The sequence below is a fragment of the Ranitomeya variabilis genome, chromosome 2, assembly GCF_051348905.1.
Source record: "Ranitomeya variabilis isolate aRanVar5 chromosome 2, aRanVar5.hap1, whole genome shotgun sequence".
In the NCBI taxonomy this organism is placed as follows: domain Eukaryota; kingdom Metazoa; phylum Chordata; class Amphibia; order Anura; family Dendrobatidae; genus Ranitomeya; species Ranitomeya variabilis.
The window spans coordinates 443,428,262-443,446,631 of NC_135233.1; the positions used below are offsets into that span (position 1 = coordinate 443,428,262).

At 45.1% G+C, this 18,370-nt stretch overlaps 1 protein-coding gene across 2 annotated transcripts in view; it reads right to left on the bottom strand.

Moving 5' to 3' along the window:
• Positions 1-6,395: 6,395 nt before the first annotated feature.
• The window catches only part of GTF2H1 (general transcription factor IIH subunit 1), a 36,157-nt gene continuing 24,182 nt past the window's right edge, over positions 6,396-18,370 (bottom strand). For both annotated transcript variants that reach the window (XM_077287144.1, XM_077287143.1), the window contains exons 9-15: positions 18,147-18,234; positions 17,911-17,999; positions 17,529-17,646; positions 15,819-15,909; positions 14,576-14,691; positions 9,217-9,309; positions 6,396-7,692 (exon numbers count right to left, since the gene is read on the bottom strand). In XM_077287144.1, the coding sequence (XP_077143259.1) occupies positions 7,606-7,692; positions 9,217-9,309; positions 14,576-14,691; positions 15,819-15,909; positions 17,529-17,646; positions 17,911-17,999; positions 18,147-18,234 (682 nt within the window). In that variant the 3' untranslated portion in view covers positions 6,396-7,605. The remainder of the gene's footprint in view (positions 7,693-9,216; positions 9,310-14,575; positions 14,692-15,818; positions 15,910-17,528; positions 17,647-17,910; positions 18,000-18,146; positions 18,235-18,370) is intronic.

An 18,370-nucleotide genomic window follows, 5' to 3' on the forward strand; every position in this document is an offset into this window, starting at 1 on the left:
GGTAACCAGGGTAAATATCGGGTTACTAAGCGCGGCCCTGCACTTAGTAACCCGATGTTTACCCTGGTTACCTGGGTGCTACAAGGGGGACAGTTTCAATGATGCTGAAGTCGTTCCCCTGATCATTGGTCACTGGAGAGAGCGGTCTGTGTGACAGCTCCCCAGCGACCACACAACGACTTACCAACGATCACGGCCAGGTCGTATCGCTGGTCGTGATCGTTGGTAAGTAGTTTAGTGTAACGGTACCTTAAAAACAGCAGGGGGAGATTAATTGTTCAGGCATGGGTTACCTAATGCATTTGTGGGGCATTGAGTGATCAACAATGCCCGTTCAGGGCATTGTTTATTTTAACACATATCACTAATTTAATTAAACTGTGCTAATGACTGTTTGCTCATGTGATGACCTCAAGTCTATGCTGTAAACTCTGGAAAAAAATCACAAAAATAAATGGGTTTCACATCCTGCTGCAAAAAAATCAATGGAAACGTTTCTGCTGCACTTTCTGGGTGAAAAAATGCCCAAATGGCCAAAAGAAGAGACATTCTATAGTTTTCCAAATCAGACATGGGAAAAAAAACATGCGTGTGCAGGAGATTTCTGAAATCTAATCGCGTTTGCTGGTACTGTAAAAAAGAAACTTAATTTGTAGCAAAAACGCAAGGTGTGAACATCACCTAACGCTGCGTCCACACATTGCAGTAATGAGACCTCTCAAAAAAAATCACCATCTGATTTAAAAGGCAAATAAATAAAAACGATAATTACTGTGCAGTATGGAGTGAAAAATCAACAGTTAAAGTAAAAAAATAAAATAAACATTGGCTATTTTTAATACTTTTATGTATGGGGCATTTTATTTAGTAGATTGGGGAGTTAATTATGGAGCGTGATTTTTGTAAGGACACACGGTTTTTAACATGTTTTTGCAAAGTGGTTTTTGATGCATTGTTATATTTATCAATAAGGCGAGGTTTTCGGTGCATCGCCGCTGCAAAATCTTTGCCAAAAACTGCGGCAAAACTTGCATCTTTTGCTTCAATTTACACATGGAAAGAATTAACATGATACTTTTCTTTGGCAAGCATTACAAAACACGCTGAAAAATTGCGACAGGTTCACAATAGACGCCTTTCATCAATGAAATGACTGGGAAGCTGGCCGGTCACAAGGTTCTCCCGAAAGGATGTGTCCCAATATTCACATGAGCTGGGGAAATTAAGAGGCACGAAATACATACAACTTTTGGACACTTTTTTAGAATCTCATATGCTAAAATGTGCAAGTCCATCAACAGGGGGTCAGAAATGTTGTGTATTTTACCATAAGGTAACAATCTGCAGAAATCAATGGCAGTCCAGATTTTCCAAAATTTGCTGTAGAAGTGATCGGCAGCCAAAAATATGCACATTTAAGGTACCGTCACATTTAGCGACGCTGCAGCGATCTAGACAACAATCCCGATCGCTGCAGCGTCGCTGTGTGGTCGCTGGAGAGCTGTCACACAGACAGCTCTCCAGCGACCAACTATGCGAAGTCCCCAGGTAACCAGGGTAAACATCGGGTTACTAAGCGCAGGGCCGCGCTTAGTAACCCGATGTTTACCCTGGTAACCAGCGTAAACGTAAAAAAAACCAAACACTACATACTTACATTCCGGTATCTGTCCCCCGGCGCTTACACAGTGCAGAGAAGGACAGCGCCGGGGGACACGACAGACACCGGAATGTAAGTATGTGGTGTTTGTTTTTTTTACGTTTACGCTGGTAACCAGGGTAAACATCGGGTTACTAAGCGCGGCCCTGCGCTTAGTAACCCGATGTTTACCCTGGTTACCAGTGAAGACATCGCTGAATCGGCGTCACACACGCCGATTCAGCGATGTCTACGGGAGATCCAGCGACGAAATAAAGTTCTGGCCTTTCTGCTCCGACCAACGATGGCACAGCGGGATCCTAATCGCTGCTGCCTGTCAAACTCAACGATATCGCTAGCCAGGATGCTGCAACGTCACGGATCACTAGCGATATCGTTCAGTGTGAAGGTACCTTAAGGCTATGTGTACACGTATAATGGTCCTCTGCGGATTTTTCTGCAGCGGAATTGATAAATCTACAGGCCAAAAACGCTGCAGATGTGGGGACCTCTAGTGGCCAAACCGGCTGCACTGCGCTCTTCATTAGGAGTGAACGTCTTTGTAGTGACTAAGGGGGTAAGGTTTCTCCTTTTGGAGAGTGACATACTGGATATGGTGTGCAAGGTAAGGAGGTTTCACTCTCCACAAGGAGAAATGTCACCCCTTAGACCTCAGTCCAGAGCCTCTCACCTAGCCAAATCAGTTCTCATACTTTGCACTGATGAGGGGCAATAGCCTAAAACACCGTATCTGCAAATTGAGATACTAATTTGGCTTTTATCCAAAGTCATATTGCAAGGCTCGTAAAAAAGTCAACAATGACTTGTAGCATCGCTACTTGCAACAGGTGGCGCTATGGAGTTCAAGTCCTCCTCCTCTCTGGAGAAGCAATTTGCATATTGTAGTGAATAGTTACTAGTTGATTTTGAACCCAGGACCCCAGCACTGCAAGGCAATGGTACTAACCACTGAGTCACCATGCCGCCCTATATATAGTACTGTACTAACCACTGAGTCACAATGCCGCCCTATATACAAGATGTTAAGCTATTCTGTACACTCACAGGCTAAAACCTACTCACACCCCAACTGCTCACATATATTTCTCCATGAGTTAAACACAGAAATGGTTTTCTGGGCCACAGGCTCATTCCTAAACTAATACTGTATAATAGACCCTTCGATGTGTACACGATGTGAGTTACATCCTCCATTATACTCCAGAGCTGCCCTCACTATTCTGCTGGTGCAGTCACTGTGTACATACATCACATTACTGATCCCGAGTTACTTCCTGTATTATACCCCAGAGCTGCACTCACTATTTCTGCTGGTGTAGTTACTGTGTACATACATTACATTACTGATCCTGAGTTACATCCTGTATTATATGCCAGAGCTGCACTCCCTTTTCAGCATTGCAGTCACTGTGTACATACATTACATTACTGATCCTTGGTTACATCCTGTATTATACCCCAGAGCTACACTCACTATTCTGCTGGTGCAGTCAATGTGTACATACATTACTGATCCTGAGTTACATCCTATATTATATGCCAGAGCTGCACTCCCTTTTCAGCATTGCAGACACTGTGTACATACATTACTGATCCCGAGTTACATCGTGTATTCTCCAGAGCTGCACTCACTATTCTGCTGGTGCAGTCACTGTGTACATACATGACATTACTGATCCTGAGTTACATCCTGTATTATACTCCAGAGCTGCACTCAATATTCTGCTGGTGCAGTCACAGTGTACATACATTACGTTACTGATCCTGAGTTACATCCTGTATTATACTCCAGAGCTGCACTCCCTATTCTCCTGGTGCAGTCACTGTGTACATACATTACATTACTGATCCTGAGTTACATCCTGTATTATACCCCAGAGCTGCACTCACTACTCTGTTGGTGCAGTCACTGTGTACACACATCACATTGCTGATCCTGAGTTACATCCTGTATTATACTCCACAGCTGCACTCACTATTCTGCTGGTGCAGTCACTGTGTACATACATTATGTTACTGATCCAGTACTGATCCTGAGTTACATCCTGTATTATACTCCAGAGCTGCACTCACTATTCTGCTGGTGCAGTCACTGTGCACATACATTATGTTACTGATCCGGAGTTACATCCTGCATTATACTCCAGAGCTGCACTCACTATTCTGCTGGTGCAGTCACTGTGTACATACATTATGTTACTGATCCAGTACTGATCCTGAGTTACATCCTGTATTATACTCCAGAGCTGCACTCAATATTCTGCTGGTGCAGTCACAGTGTACATACATTATGTTACTGATCCCGAGTTACATCCTGTATTATACTCCAGAGCTGCACTCCCTATTCTCCTGGTGCAGTCACTGTGTACACACATCACATTGCTGATCCTGAGTTACATCCTGTATTATACTCCAGAGCTGCACTCACTATTCTGCTGGTGCAGTCATTGTGTACATACATTACTGATCTTGAGTTACATCCTGTATTATACTCCAGAGCGGCACTCACTATTCTGCTGGTGCAGTCACTGTGTACATACATTATGTTACTGATCCAGTACTGATCCTGAGTTACATCCTGTACATTATGTTACTGATCCTGAGTTACATCCTGCATTATACTCCAGAGCTGCACTCACTATTCTGCTGGTGCAGTCAGTGTACAGTCATGGCCAAAAGTATTCACACCCCTGCAATTCTGTCAGATAATACTCAGTTTCTTCCTGAAAATGATTGCAAACACAAATTCTCTGGTATTATTATCTTCATTTAATTTGTCTTAAATGAAAAAAAACACAAAAAGAATTGTTCTAAAGCCAAATTGGATATAATTCCACACCAAACATAAAAAAGGGGGTGGACAAAAGTATTAGCACTGTTCGAAAAATCATGTGATGCTTCTCTAATTTGTGTAATTAGCAGCACCTGTAACTTACCTGTGGCACCTAACAGGTGTTGGCAATAACTAAATCACACTTGCAGCCAATTGACATAGATTAAAGTTGACTCAACCTCTGTCCTGTGTCCTTGTGTGTACCACATTGAGCATGGAGAAAAGAAAGAAGACCAAAGAACTGTCTGAGGACTTGAGAAACCAAATTGTGAGGAAGCATGAATAATCCCAAGGCTACAAGTCCATCTCCAAAGACCTGAATGTTCCTGTGTCTACCGTGCGCAGTGTCATCAAGAAGTTTAAAGCCCATGGCACTGTGGCTAACCTCCCTAGATGTGGACGGAAAAGAAAAATTGACAAGAGATTTCAACGCAAGATTGTGCGGATGTTGGATAAAGAACCTCGACTAACATCCAAACAAGTTCAAGCTGCCCTGCAGTCTGAGGGAACAACAGTGTCAACCCGTACTATCCGTCGGCGTCTGAATCAAAAGGGACTGTATGGTAGGAAACCCAGGAAGACCCCACTTCTTACCCCGAGACATAAAAAAGCCAGGCTGGAGTTTGCCAAAACTTACCTGAAAAAGCCTACAACCTTTTTTGAAGAATGTTCTCTGGTCAGATGAGACAAAAGTAGAGCTTTTTGGGCAAAAGCATCAACAGAGTTTACAGGAGAAAAAAAAGAGGCATTCAAAGAAAAGAACACGGTCCCTACAGTCAAACATGGCGGAGGTTCCCTGATGTTTTGGGGTTGCTTTGCTGCCTCTGGACTGCTTGACCGTGTGCATGGCATTATGAAGTCTGAAGACTACCAACAAATTTTGCAGCATAATGTAGGGCCCAGTGTGAGAAAGCTGGGTCTCCCTCAGAGATCATGGGTCTTCCAGCAGGACTATGACCGAAAACACACTTCAAAAAGCACTAGAAAATGGTTTGAGAGAAAGCACTGGAGACTTCTAAGGTGGCCAGCAATGAGTCCAGACCTGAATCCCATAGAACACCTGTGGAGAGATCTAAAAATGCCAGTTTGGAGAAGGCACCCTTCAAATATCAGGGACCTGGAGCAGTTTGCCAAAGAAGAATGGTCTAAAATTCCAGCAGAGCATTGTAAGAAACTCATTGATGGTTACTGGAAGCGGTTGGTCGCAGTTATTTTGACTAAAGGTTGTGCAACCAAGTATTAGGCTGAGGGTGCCAATACTTTTGTCTGGCCCATTTTTGGAGTTTTGTGTGAAATGATCAATGTTTTGCTTTTTGCTTCATTCTCTTTTGTAGTTTTTCATTTAAGACAAATTAAATGAAGAGAATAATACCAAAGAATTTGTGTTTGCAATCATTTTCAGGAAGAAACTGAGTATTATCTGACAGAATTGCAGGGGTGTGAATACTTTTGGCCATGACTGTACATACATTACTGATCCTGAGTTACATCCTGTATTATACTCCAGAGCTGCACTCACTATTCTGCTGGTGCAGTCACAGTGTACATACATTACATTACTGATCCTGAGTTACATCCTGTATTATACCCCAGAGCTGCACTCACCATTCTGCTGGTGCAGTCACTGTGTACATACATTACATTACTGATCCTGAGTTACATCCTGTATTATTCTCCAGAGCTGCACTCACTATTCTGCTGGTGCAGTCACTGTGTACAGACATTACATTACTGATCCTGTACTGATCCAGAGATATACTCCAGCGCTGCACTCACCATTTTATCGAATATGAAATTAACCAGTGCACAACTGTGAACCTTCAGTTCTTGGATTCCGTAACCCCTTCAGTAAGTACCACACCATAAGAAATTAGGAATTATTTTTTTTAATTTTATTTATTAAAAAAAAAAAAAAGTCGGAGATCTGTTTAACATTGGCTGCAGAACAAGGAATCCATTTGCAACACTTCAAGTGACAGATCCTGGCTCAAAAAAGTCCAGTGATACAATGCTCATTTCAGACGCACCTACAGTTAAAAACAAACTATAGTTATCATCATGGTAGGTTCAATATCTGGGGAAAGGGTGGAAAGAAGCAACATGCCGAGGACTGAATACACCTTGCTCTAAAGCAAAATGGGAGAAAAAAAAATAAAATTCGACCTCCCCGGCCATCGTCCCATCTGCATAGATAATAATGTTGCCAGAGAGGAGAATACGACATAGAAACCATCTCCTGTAATACAACACGTCGTCCGATGATGCGCAGATTCCAAAAATGAAATGATGTTTTATGGCACAGACTTGCCGATTTCGGTCACGTTCCTCAGTGGCCGATGATTATCAGTCGCCGACTGTACCATAACAGTCATGAGGAGAGGATGATCCTCCCCAAATATCCCGGGAAGTTCATGAAAAATATAAAAAAATTTTGTTTTGCCTCTCCCTTCGGCCATTCTGACCAATACGAACAATGTACGTAAGAATTTGCATATATGAATTGCATGAGACGAACCCGGCAGTGCAACTAATGCTCCTGTTTTGGGGACGAGGGGGGTGAAAGTTTTATAACTTTTGCAAAAGTTTTTTTTAACTTTCAAAAAGAGAAAATTACCAAAAGTATAAACAGGTACAAACGTGAAATAAAATCTACGTAAAGCCGAGAGCCGGACCCCGCACCCTGTGCCGTGTAGCCGTCATTGGGAACTGCAAAGAAACCAGAATTGTATCAAATGGTCAGTAGAATATTCAGGAATAAGAAAAATAAGCGACTTTTCTGGAGCAGCTTCTTATGGAGAGGATTCGCGTCTTCCTGAGTGACCGCACAGAACAGGATCATGTGACGTCAGCACCTCCTTTTTGTTTTTGGCCGCTTGAATAGAAAAAAAACTTTTGGTTCCTTTAAGGTTCTACTTTGTCGTAGTTTCTCCTGCTGCTTCGGATCGGCGCCGCCGACTGTGTGAGGCTCCTCAGCAGAACAACACCTCGCGCCACTCACGTCTGCCAGGTGTTACGATTAAGATCTGTTTTTCCTACATGGGCTTACCTGTCGCAATTTGCGAGACATATGTTTTTTTGCTTTTAAATTTTTTTTAGTCCTAGAAAGAAAACCTCACGTTTTCTTTAACATCCGGCGGGATTGCCACATCTGAAACTTGTTGTAGGCTGTTTGAAGCATTTCTTCTAAGTGACTCGTCAGCTGCAAGGAAAAAAACATCACAGAATTAAGCACCAGAGACAAACTACAAATGTGGAGAATAAACTGTTCAGCATCAGTTAGATGTTACAGCTTACATGTCAGAGCTGCACTCACTATTCTGCTGGTGCAGTCACTGTGTACATACATTACATTACTGATCCTGAGTTACCTCCTGTATTGTACCCCAGAGCTGCACTCACTATTCTGCTGGTGCAGTCACTGTGTACATACATTACATTACTGATCCTGAGTTACATCCTGTATTATACTCCAGAGCTGCACTCACTATTCTGCTGGTGCAGTCACTGTGTACATACATTACATTATTGATCCTGAGTTACATCCTGTATTATACCCCAGAGCTGCACTCACTATTCTGCTGGTGCAGTCACCGTGTACATACATTGCATTACTGATCCTGAGTTACATCCTGTATTATACTCCAGAGCTGCACTCACTATTCTGCTGGTGCAGTCACCGTGTACATACATTACATTACTGATCCTGTACTGATCCTGAGTTACATCCTGTATTATACTCCAGAGCTGCACTCACTATTCTGCTGGTGCAATCACTGTGTACATACATTACATTACTGATCCTGAGTTACATCCAGTATTATACCCCAGAGCTGCACACACTATTCTGCTGGTGCAGTCACTGTGTACATACATTACATTACTGATCCTGAGTTACATCCTGTATTATACTCCAGAGCTGCACTCACTATTCTGCTGGTGCAGTCACTGTGTACATACATTACATTACTGATCCTGGACTGATCCTATATTAGATTCTGCATAATACTCCAGAGCAGCACTCTGTGTTCTGCTGACTTCAGAGCTAAATTCTTCCAACATTTCCTGCTTGTTCAGGGTCTTCACCGAGCTTGTGCTGGTGATTTTCATTCTGGAAATTGTTTTCTGTGCACCAGGCGTTGAACAATTAATGAGGGTTTCCAATATTCCAATACAGGCATTACGGTGTTTATGTAATGTGCACAGAGGGGAGCGGCAGCAGCCTTTGGCCCTTATTGAAACTAATTAGGGTGCAGCTACATTAAGTGACTGTACAATCTTAGTATATTACAGATTATAACATAGTCCATTTATTTAGGAATCCCCTGGAGACTCATCCACACTCTTAGCAGGAATAATGGACTCCTCGGGGGTTTAGAGTTGGTGTGAATAGATTTGTCAGGACCTCAGTCCATCGGCCAGTGCTGGATGGGAGCCCGGAGGACCACCTCTTACCTGGCGGCATCAGCGTCTCTTCGCTTGATTTGACAACCTGGTATGATGTCACATGCGTCACGTGACAATGACGATGCCAGACCAGCAAATCAAAAGAAGAGCCGTGGATGCCGTCAGGTGAGAGGTGGTTTTCTGGGCTCCTGCCGATGGATCGGGTCCTTCCAACTGATTTGCACCAACTCTAAATCTTCCAGGTCCTTGTGCATTACTGGGGACAGCATGGGTCCCTCTCACGTGCTGGACAAATAACCAAACCTCATACCGGACTTACATTTGTGCTAAGGTAGAGCTTCTTCACCTTCTCCTGGAATGGACACAGTTTAGTCACCTGGAACCTTTCCAAGTTACTTCTCATCTTAATGAGCTGGAAAAAAAAACAAAACACAATTTTTGCAAATTTGCCAAATAATAGAAATCCAGACCATCACGTGTGCTGCTAAAATCTACATAGTGGTTGATAATCAGGGACTGAATACCTAAGAGGAAAGCTCCCGCCGGGGTAGACCTCACCCTGGGGGTCCCCCTTAGTCATTAACCCCTTCCCGACCCATGACGCCTATGCGGCGTCATGGAATGATCGCATCCCTGCAGATCGGGTGAAAGGGTTAATTCCTATTTTACCCGATCTGCAGGGAGAGGGGGAGTTGTACTCCAGCCTAGGGGGGGTGGCTTTGCCCCCACGTGGCTACGATCGCTCTGATTGGCTGTTGAAAGTGCAACAGCCAATCAGAGCAATTTGCAATATTTCACCTATGAAAATGGTGTAATATTGCAATCCAGCCATGGCCGATGCTGCAATAGCATCTGACATGGCTGGAAATCATGTACTGGCCCCCCCCCACCGCCCCCAATCTCCTCCCCAGTCCTCCGTTCTGTCAGGTACCCCCCTCCGTCCCCCTGTTCGCTCCCCCGTGCTCCTGTCCGCTCCCCCGTGCTCCTGTCCGCTCCCCCCGTCCTCCGATCCCCCCCCTGTGCTCCGATCCACCCCCCCACCACCCCCTCATACTTACCGATCCTCCCGAAGTCGGTCCGTCTTCTCCCTGGGCGCTGCCATCTTCCAAGATGGCGGGCGCATGCTCAGTACGCCCGCCGAATCTGCAGGCTTGCAGATTCGTTACAGGTACATTTTGATCGCTGTGGTAGGTTCTACCACAGCGATCAAAATAAAAAAATAATAAATAAACCCCCCCCTTTATCACCCCCATAGGTAGGGACAATAATAAAATAAAGAAAATATTTTTTTTTCTTTTTCCACTAGGGTTAGGGTTAGAACTAGGGGTAGGGTTAGGGGTAGGGTTAGGGTTACGGGTAGGGTTAGGGTTAGGGGTAGGGTTATGGCATGTGCACACAGAGCGGATCGGCCGCGGATCCGCAGCGGATCGGCAGCGGATCGGCAGCGGATCGGCCGCGGATCCGCAGCGGATCGGCCGCGGATCGGCAGCGGATCGGCCGCGGATCCGCAGCGGATCGGCCGCGGATCCGCAGCGGATCGGCCGCGGATCCGCAGCGGATCGGCCGCGGATCGGCAGCGGATGGGCCGCGGATCTGCAGCGGATTGGCAGCGGATTGGCCGCGGATCCGCAGCGGATCGGCAGCGGATTGGCCGCGGATCTGCAGCGGATTGGCCGCGGATCCGCAGCGGATCGGCAGCGGATCCGCAGCGGATTGGCCGCGGATCTGCAGCGGATTGGCCGCGGATCCGCCGCGGATCCGCAGCGGATTGGCCGCGGATCCGCAGCGGATTGGCCGCTGCGAATTCGAAGCAGTTTTCCATCAGGTTTACAGTACCATGTACACCTAAGGAAAACCAAATCTGCTGTGCCCACGGTGCGGAAAATTCCGTGCAGAAACGCTGCATTGTATTTTCCGCAGCATGTCAATTCTTTGTGCGGATTCCGCAGCGTTTTACACCTGTTCCTCAATAGGAATCCGCAGGTGAAATCCGCACAAAAAAACACTGGAAATCTGCTGTAAATCCGCAGGCAAAACGCAGTGCCTTTTACCTGCAGATTTTTCAAAAATCGTGCGGAAAAATCTCACACGAATCCGCAACGTGGGTACATACCCTTAGGGTTAGGGTTGCAATTAGGGCTAGGGTTGGAAATAGGGTTAAGAATAGGCTTGTGGTTAGGGTTACGGATAGGGTTAGGGGTGTGTTGGGGTTACAGTTGTGATTAGGGTTGGAATTAGGGTTACGGTTGTGTTGCGGTTAGGGTTGTGGTTAGGGGTGTGTTGGGGTTAGGGTTGTGATTAGGGTTATGGCTACAGTTGGGATTAGGATTAGGGGTGTGTTGGGGTTAGTGTTGAAGTTAGAATTGAGGGGTTTCCACTGTTTAGGCACATCAGGGGTCTCCAAACGCAACATGGCGCCACCATTGATTCCAGCCAATCTTGCGTTCAAAAAGTCAAATGGTGCTCCCGCCCTTCCAAGCCCCGACGTGCGCCCAAACAGTGGTTTACCCCCACATTTGGGGTACCAGCGTACTCAGGACAAACTGGGCAACAACTGTTGGGGTCCAATTTCTCCTGTTACCCTTGCAAAAATAAAAAATTACTTGCTAAAACATAATTTTTGAGGAAAGAACAATTATTTTTTATTTTCACGGCTCTGCGTTATAAACTTCTGTGAAGCACTTGGGGGTTGAACGTGCTCACCACACATCTAGATAAGTTCCTTGGGGGGTCTAGTTTCCAAAATGGGGTCACTTGTGGGGGGTTTCTACTGTTTAGGCATATCAGGGGCTCTGCAAACGTAACATGATGCCCGCAGACCATTCCATCAAAGTCTGCATTCCAAAACGTCACTACTTCCCTTCCGAGCCCCGGCATGTACCCAAACAGTGGTTTACCCCCACATATGGGGTATCAGCGTACTCAGGAGAAACTGGACAACAACTTTTGGGGTCCAATTTCTCCTGTTACTCTTGCAAAAATAAAAAATTCTGGGCTAAAAAAATATTTTTGAGGAAAGGAAACACATTTATTATTTTCACGGCTCTGCGTTATAAACTTCTGTGAAGCACTTGGGGGTTCAAAGTGCTCACCACACATCTAGATAAGTTCCCTTGGGGGTCTAGTTTCCAAAATGGAGTCACTTGTGGGGAGTTCCTACTGTTTAGGCACATCAGGGGCTCTGCAAACGCAACCTGATGCCCGCAGAGCATTCCATCAAAGTCTGCATTTCAAAACGTCACTACTTCCCTTCCGAACCCCGATGTGTGCCAAAACAGTGGTTTACCCCCACATATGGGGTATCAGCGTACTCAGGAGAAACTGGACAACAACTTTTGGGGTCCAATTTCTCCTGTTACTCTTGCAAAAATAAAAAAATTCTGGGCTAAAAAAATATTTTTGAGGAAAGGAAACACATTTTTTATTTTCACGGCTCTGCGTTATAAACCTCTGTGAAGCACTTGGGGGTTCAAAGTGCTCACCACACATCTAGATTAGTTCCTTGGGAGGTCTAGTTTCCAAAATGGGGTCACTTGTGCGGGAGCTCCAATGTTTAGGCACACAGGGGCTCTCCAAACGCGACATGGTGTCCGCTAATGATTGGAGCGAATTTTCCATTCAAAAAGCCAAATAGCGTGCCTTCCCTTCCGAGCCCTGCCGTGCGCCTAAACAGTGGTTTACCCCCACATATGGGGTATCATCGTACTCAGGACAAACTGGACAACAACATTTGGGGTCCAATTTCTCCTATTACCCTTGGGAAAATAAAAAATTCTGGGCTAAAAAATCATTTTTGAGAAAAGAAAAATTATTTTTTATTTTCATGGCTCTGCGTTATAAACTTCTGTGAAGCACTTGGGGGTTCAAAGTGCTCACCACACATCTAGATTAGTTCCTTGGGAGGTCTAGTTTCCAAAATGGGGTCACTTGTGCGGGAGCTCCAATGTTTAGGCACACAGGGGCTCTCCAAACGCGACATGGTGTCCGCTAATGATTGGAGCTAATTTTCCATTCAAAAAGCCAAATGGCGTGCCTTCCCTTCCGAGCCCTGCCGTGCGCCCAAACAGTGGTTTACCCCCACATATGGGGTATCATCGTACTCAGGACAAACTGGACAACAACATTTGGGGTCCAATTTCTCCTATTACCCTTGGGAAAATAAAAAATTCTGGGCTAAAAATCATTTTTGAGGAAAGAAAAATTATTTTTTTATTTTCACGGCTCTGCGTTATAAACTTCTGTGAAGCACCTGGGGGTTATAAGTGCTCACTATGCATCTAGATAAGTTCCTTGGGGGGTCTAGTTTCCAAAATGGGGTCACTTGTAGGGGAGCTCCAATGTTTAGGCACACAGGGGCTCTCCAAACGCGACATGGTGTCCGCTAACGATTGGAGCTAATTTTCCATTCAAAAAGTCAAATGGCGCTCCTTCCCTTCCGAGCCTTAACATGTGCCCAAACAGTGGTTTACCCCCACATGTGAGGTATTGGTGTACTCAGGAGAAATTGCCCAACAAAATTTAGGATCCATTTTATCCTGTTGCCCATGTGAAAATGAAAAAATTGAGGCTAAAATAATTTTTTTGTGAAAAAAAAGTACTTTTTCATTTTTACGGATCAATTTGTGAAGCACCTGGGGGTTTAAAGTGCTCACTATGCTTCTAGATAAGTTCCTTGGGGGGTCTAGTTTCCAAAATGGGGTCACTTGTGGGGGAGCTCCAATGTTTAGGCACACGGGGGCTCTCCAAACGCGACATGGTGTCCGCTAAAGATTGGAGCCAATTTTTCATTGAAAAAGTCAAATGGCGCTCCTTCCCTTCCGAGCCCTGCCGTGCGCCCAAACAGTGGTTTACCCCCACATATGAGGTATCAGCATACTCAGGACAAATTGGACAACAACATCCGTGGTCCAGCTTCTCCTTTTACCCTTGGGAAAATAAAAAATTTTTCGCTAAAATATCATTTTTGTGACTAAAAAGTTAAATGTTCATTTTTTACTTCCATGTTGCGTCTGCTGCTGTGAAACACCTGAAGGGTTAATAAACTTCTTGAATGTGGTTTTGAGCACCTTGAGGGGTGCAGTTTTTAGAATGGTGTCACTTTTGGGTATTTTCAGCCATATAGAACCCTCAAACTGACTTCAAATGTGAGGTGGTCCCTAAAAAAAATGGTTTTGTAAATTTTGTTGTAAAAATGAGAAATCACTGGTCAAATTTTAACCCTTATAACTTCCTAGCAAAAAAAAAATTTGTTTCCAAAATTGTGCTGATGTAAAGTAGACATGTGGGAAATGTTATTTATTAACTATTTTGTGTCACATAACTCTCTGGTTTAACAGAATAAAAATTCAAAATGTGAAAATTGCGAAATTTTCAAAATTTTTGCCAAATTTCCGTTTTTTTCACAAATAAACTCAGAAATTATCGACCTAAATTTACCACTAACATGAAGCCCAATATGTCACGAAAAAACAATCTCAGAATCGCTAGGATCCGTTGAAGCATTCCTGAGTTATTACCTCATAAAGGGACACTGGTCAGAATTGCAAAAAACGGCAAGGTCATGAAGGGGTTAAAAGTGGGGACCTTTAAAACAAGGGTGGGCTGGGATGGGAATAAAGTGTTAAACTAGTGCGCTAACAATACAGCTCCCAGAACTAATATGCGCTAACGACACTTACCTTTTCTTCTAAGAAGGGAGTATTGACGGGGAAACAGGACCAGAAATGGCGTAAAAGCTCCCCCACCGCCACGTACAAGTGCTTCAGCTCAGACTGGACGTCGTTTGGCACCATCTCTAAAAAGGACAGCGATACTTTATTCAGCACCTATAGGGGTGCACGTTCTCCTGGCACTATGGGGTCATTAAAGAAATGGTGCAAAAAGCACTTTAAAGCCTCTTTATAAGCAGCTATGACCTGTGAATTATTACTGGAATCATGACTCCCATCATTCAGCAATGAGGCCAGTAGGACAGCAGATGACCACAGACATGTACAAGCAAATACTGAGAACCGTCAGAAAGTCAGCACTAAATCGTCTGGACAATAGGCAAGTTCCAATGGGTTTTATCATAGTTTAAGCAACTTCTTTAAATGAAGATTAATGGAATCTTGGAATATTTTCTGTCTTTGAAACGTGACTGTGGGGGTCAGTTCCCTTATTACTTCCAACATCGTGCCACTGGTCTCTCGGCTTTGTCACCTGACATAAAAATAAACAGATAAATGGGACCAGAACCAGCGTCCGGTGGCATGTCATGTACTGCGGTGAAGAGTGGGGGGTCCAGTCACCAGCGATCACACATGGATACCCTATCAATGGAGAGATATGGCCCTATAGGACGAAAGGAAGCACTGCACTCAACTCAAATGGACTGTAAGCTCTGCAGGATCTCAGCCCGTGCGTCTGTGTAAAGGTACCTTCACACGAAACGACTTTACAACGAGAACGACAACGATCCGATCGCTGCAGCGTCGCTGTTTACATCGCTGTAGAGATGTCAAACACAGCAGCTCCAGAACGACGCAGGAGCGATCCTGTGACATAGCGGTGACGCACTTATCGTTCTCACAGGTCGTTAGCTCCATGTTTAACATTGCTGACATCATTGCTTTTGCTGTCAAACACGACGATACACGCCGACCTGACGACCAAATAAAGTTCTGAACTTTAATCAACGACCAGCGACATCACAGCAGGATCCTGATCGCTGCTGCGTGTCAAACACAACGATATCGCTATCCAGGACGCTGCAACGTCACGGATCGTTGTCGTTCTCGTTGTAAAGTCGTTTCGTGTGAAGGTACCTTAACGCTAAACAATAAAGTGGAAACTAAAACACTGAGTTGTACGTAATATGATCATTTGGCCGCCAGGATGACGCTGCGGTCACTGCACTGTGGAAGTGGGATCAGAACTCACGGTTTATGGCTTGCTGGGTCCCTCCTTGCATCAAGGCTCCCCCAGGGGACAAAGCAGATATGGTACTACTAGCAGCGCTGTTTGATAGAACCTAAATCAGAATGAAAAGAAGCAATTCATTTTTTCATTTTTGCACCAACTTTCTATGTGACATGTAACATAATGTAACATAAGATCAGTATGATCTAAATATAATATTCCCAAAAGGGATAATGTGCAGAACCCAGCAAAGGAAGATACATTAAGCTCCTCTACGTGGGCACACAGCTCCTCCACGGGTACACACGTGGCCATCCAGCTCCTCCACGGGTACACACGTGGCCATCCAGCTCCTCCACGGGTACACACGTGGCCCTACAGCTCCTCCACGGGTACACATGTGGCCATACAGCTCCTCCACGGGTACACACGTGGCCATATAGCGCCTTCATGGGTACACACGTGGCCACACAGCTCCTCCACAGTACACACGTGGCCCTACAGCTCCTCCACGGGTACACACGTGGCCATACAGCTCCTCAACGGGTACACATGTGGCCCTACAACTCCTCCACGGTACACACAGCTCCTCCAATGCTACACACGTGGCTCTACAGCTCCTCCACAGGTACACACGTGGCCATACAGTTCCTCCACAGGTACACACGTGACTCTACAGCTCCTCCACGGGCACACGTGGCCATACAGCTCCTCCACAGTACACACGTGGCCATACAGCTCAACGGGTACACGTGGCCCTACAGCTCCTCCACCGGGTACACAAGTGGCCATACAGCTCCTCCATGGTGCACACGTGGCCATACAGCTCCTCCACAGTACACACGTGGCCATACAGCTCCTCAACGGGTACACGTGGCCCTACAGCTCCTCCACGGATACACATGTGGCCCTACAGCTCCTCCACGGATACACATGTGGCCCTACAGCTCCTCCACGGATACACATGTGGCCCTACAGCTCCTCCACGGGTACACACGTGGCCATACAGCTCCTCCAATGGTACATACGTGGCTCTACAGCTCCTCCACGGCACACATGTGGCCATACAGCTCCTCCATGGGTACACACTACATCTTTTCCTTGGGTACACATGTGGCCATACATGTCTAGTGTATCTGTGAATCTGACTTAAACATTCATTATGTTGTTCCTGAAATGCTGTGTCCTGTTCTGTCCCATTCAAACCTGGAGAACATGAATAACACAGGATATCTGTTTTGGCTTCAATGTTCCTTTAAAAGGACTTCCCGGCATCATTTTTTATTTTTCGAAGGCACAGGCTGGTATAAAATAACTAACGGACACATACTCTCCTGCTGTCACCCTGTGGATGCAGAGCAACGACTGCACTGCCTAAAATTTCCAGGACCACCAAAGCGATCAGGTGAGTGGAACAGCTCGTCATCAGGTGTATCTCTGATGATTCTGTTCCAGATGCGTAACCACTGCAGCCAATCACAGGTTTTAGCAATCCTACGTCATCTGGACGGTGCAGTCATGTCCTGACAAGTGGCGCAGCTTACGCTGTATGTACATGGGTGACAGGAGGAGAGCATGCCTCTTACTTTATACCAGCTCATGCCTTAGGGAAAAAAATGAATGCTGGACAATCCCTTAAATTGTCAAACTGACTAGGAAAAAAAAAAAAAAAAAAAAGATTAAATTTACGCTTTAAATCCAGTAGTCGCTATGGCCACAGACTGCACCCACCTGAGTTAGTCTTGGTACATAGTTTTCCATTTGTTGTTTAATACTATTATAGGAGTTAATAATATCCTGACTGGTTGTGTATTGCTGGGACTGGACCGGGGTAGGACCATGGTAATACCTGGAGAAATACAACAACAGAGCAATGAACGCAGACACAAACAGCAAAGAAAAACGGGTTTTAACTCTTTAAAGGGGTCGTACAGAATTATGAAAAAGACGCTGCTGTTTTCTTTAAGAAACGGGGCTTCTCCTGTCCACAGGTCGTGTCAGACATTGCAGCTTTGGTCCATCTAAATGAATGGCGTGTACCCCATATAGACAGGGGAGGCGCTGTTTTTACAAGAAAGCAGCCTTTTTTTCTGTGTCATTTGTGTCATCTTACCTATCTGATTTCTTGAGGTTTAGTGCTATTGGTTTGATACCGTTCTGTTCTTCTAAATCTTCGTAGTCTATGGCCTCCTGCAACTTCACCTACAACAATCGACAACGGCGCTGATACATATGGAAGATCTGCAGTAACTTATTATAGGAAATGAAACGGGGCCGACACTAAAGAACTCATGCAAGAGCCTGACCTCGCTGGCACCATTTAGCTGACGTCTACCCCTTATTTCTTACCTTCTTTACAGGGGGCTGGAAGAAGTCAGAGTCCCGGGAATTGCCATCTGTGCTGCTCGTCTCACTGTTTTGGTCATTTTGTGCTTCTCTGCAATAAAAGAAAAAGTCTTAGTCGATTACTATGTACCGTAGTAAGCCTGCAGTGACAGTCATCTACCAATGTGTGTTGGTCTAACATCATGAAGCCGATGCTTACTCCTTCACTATGGACGAGGGGTTTAAAT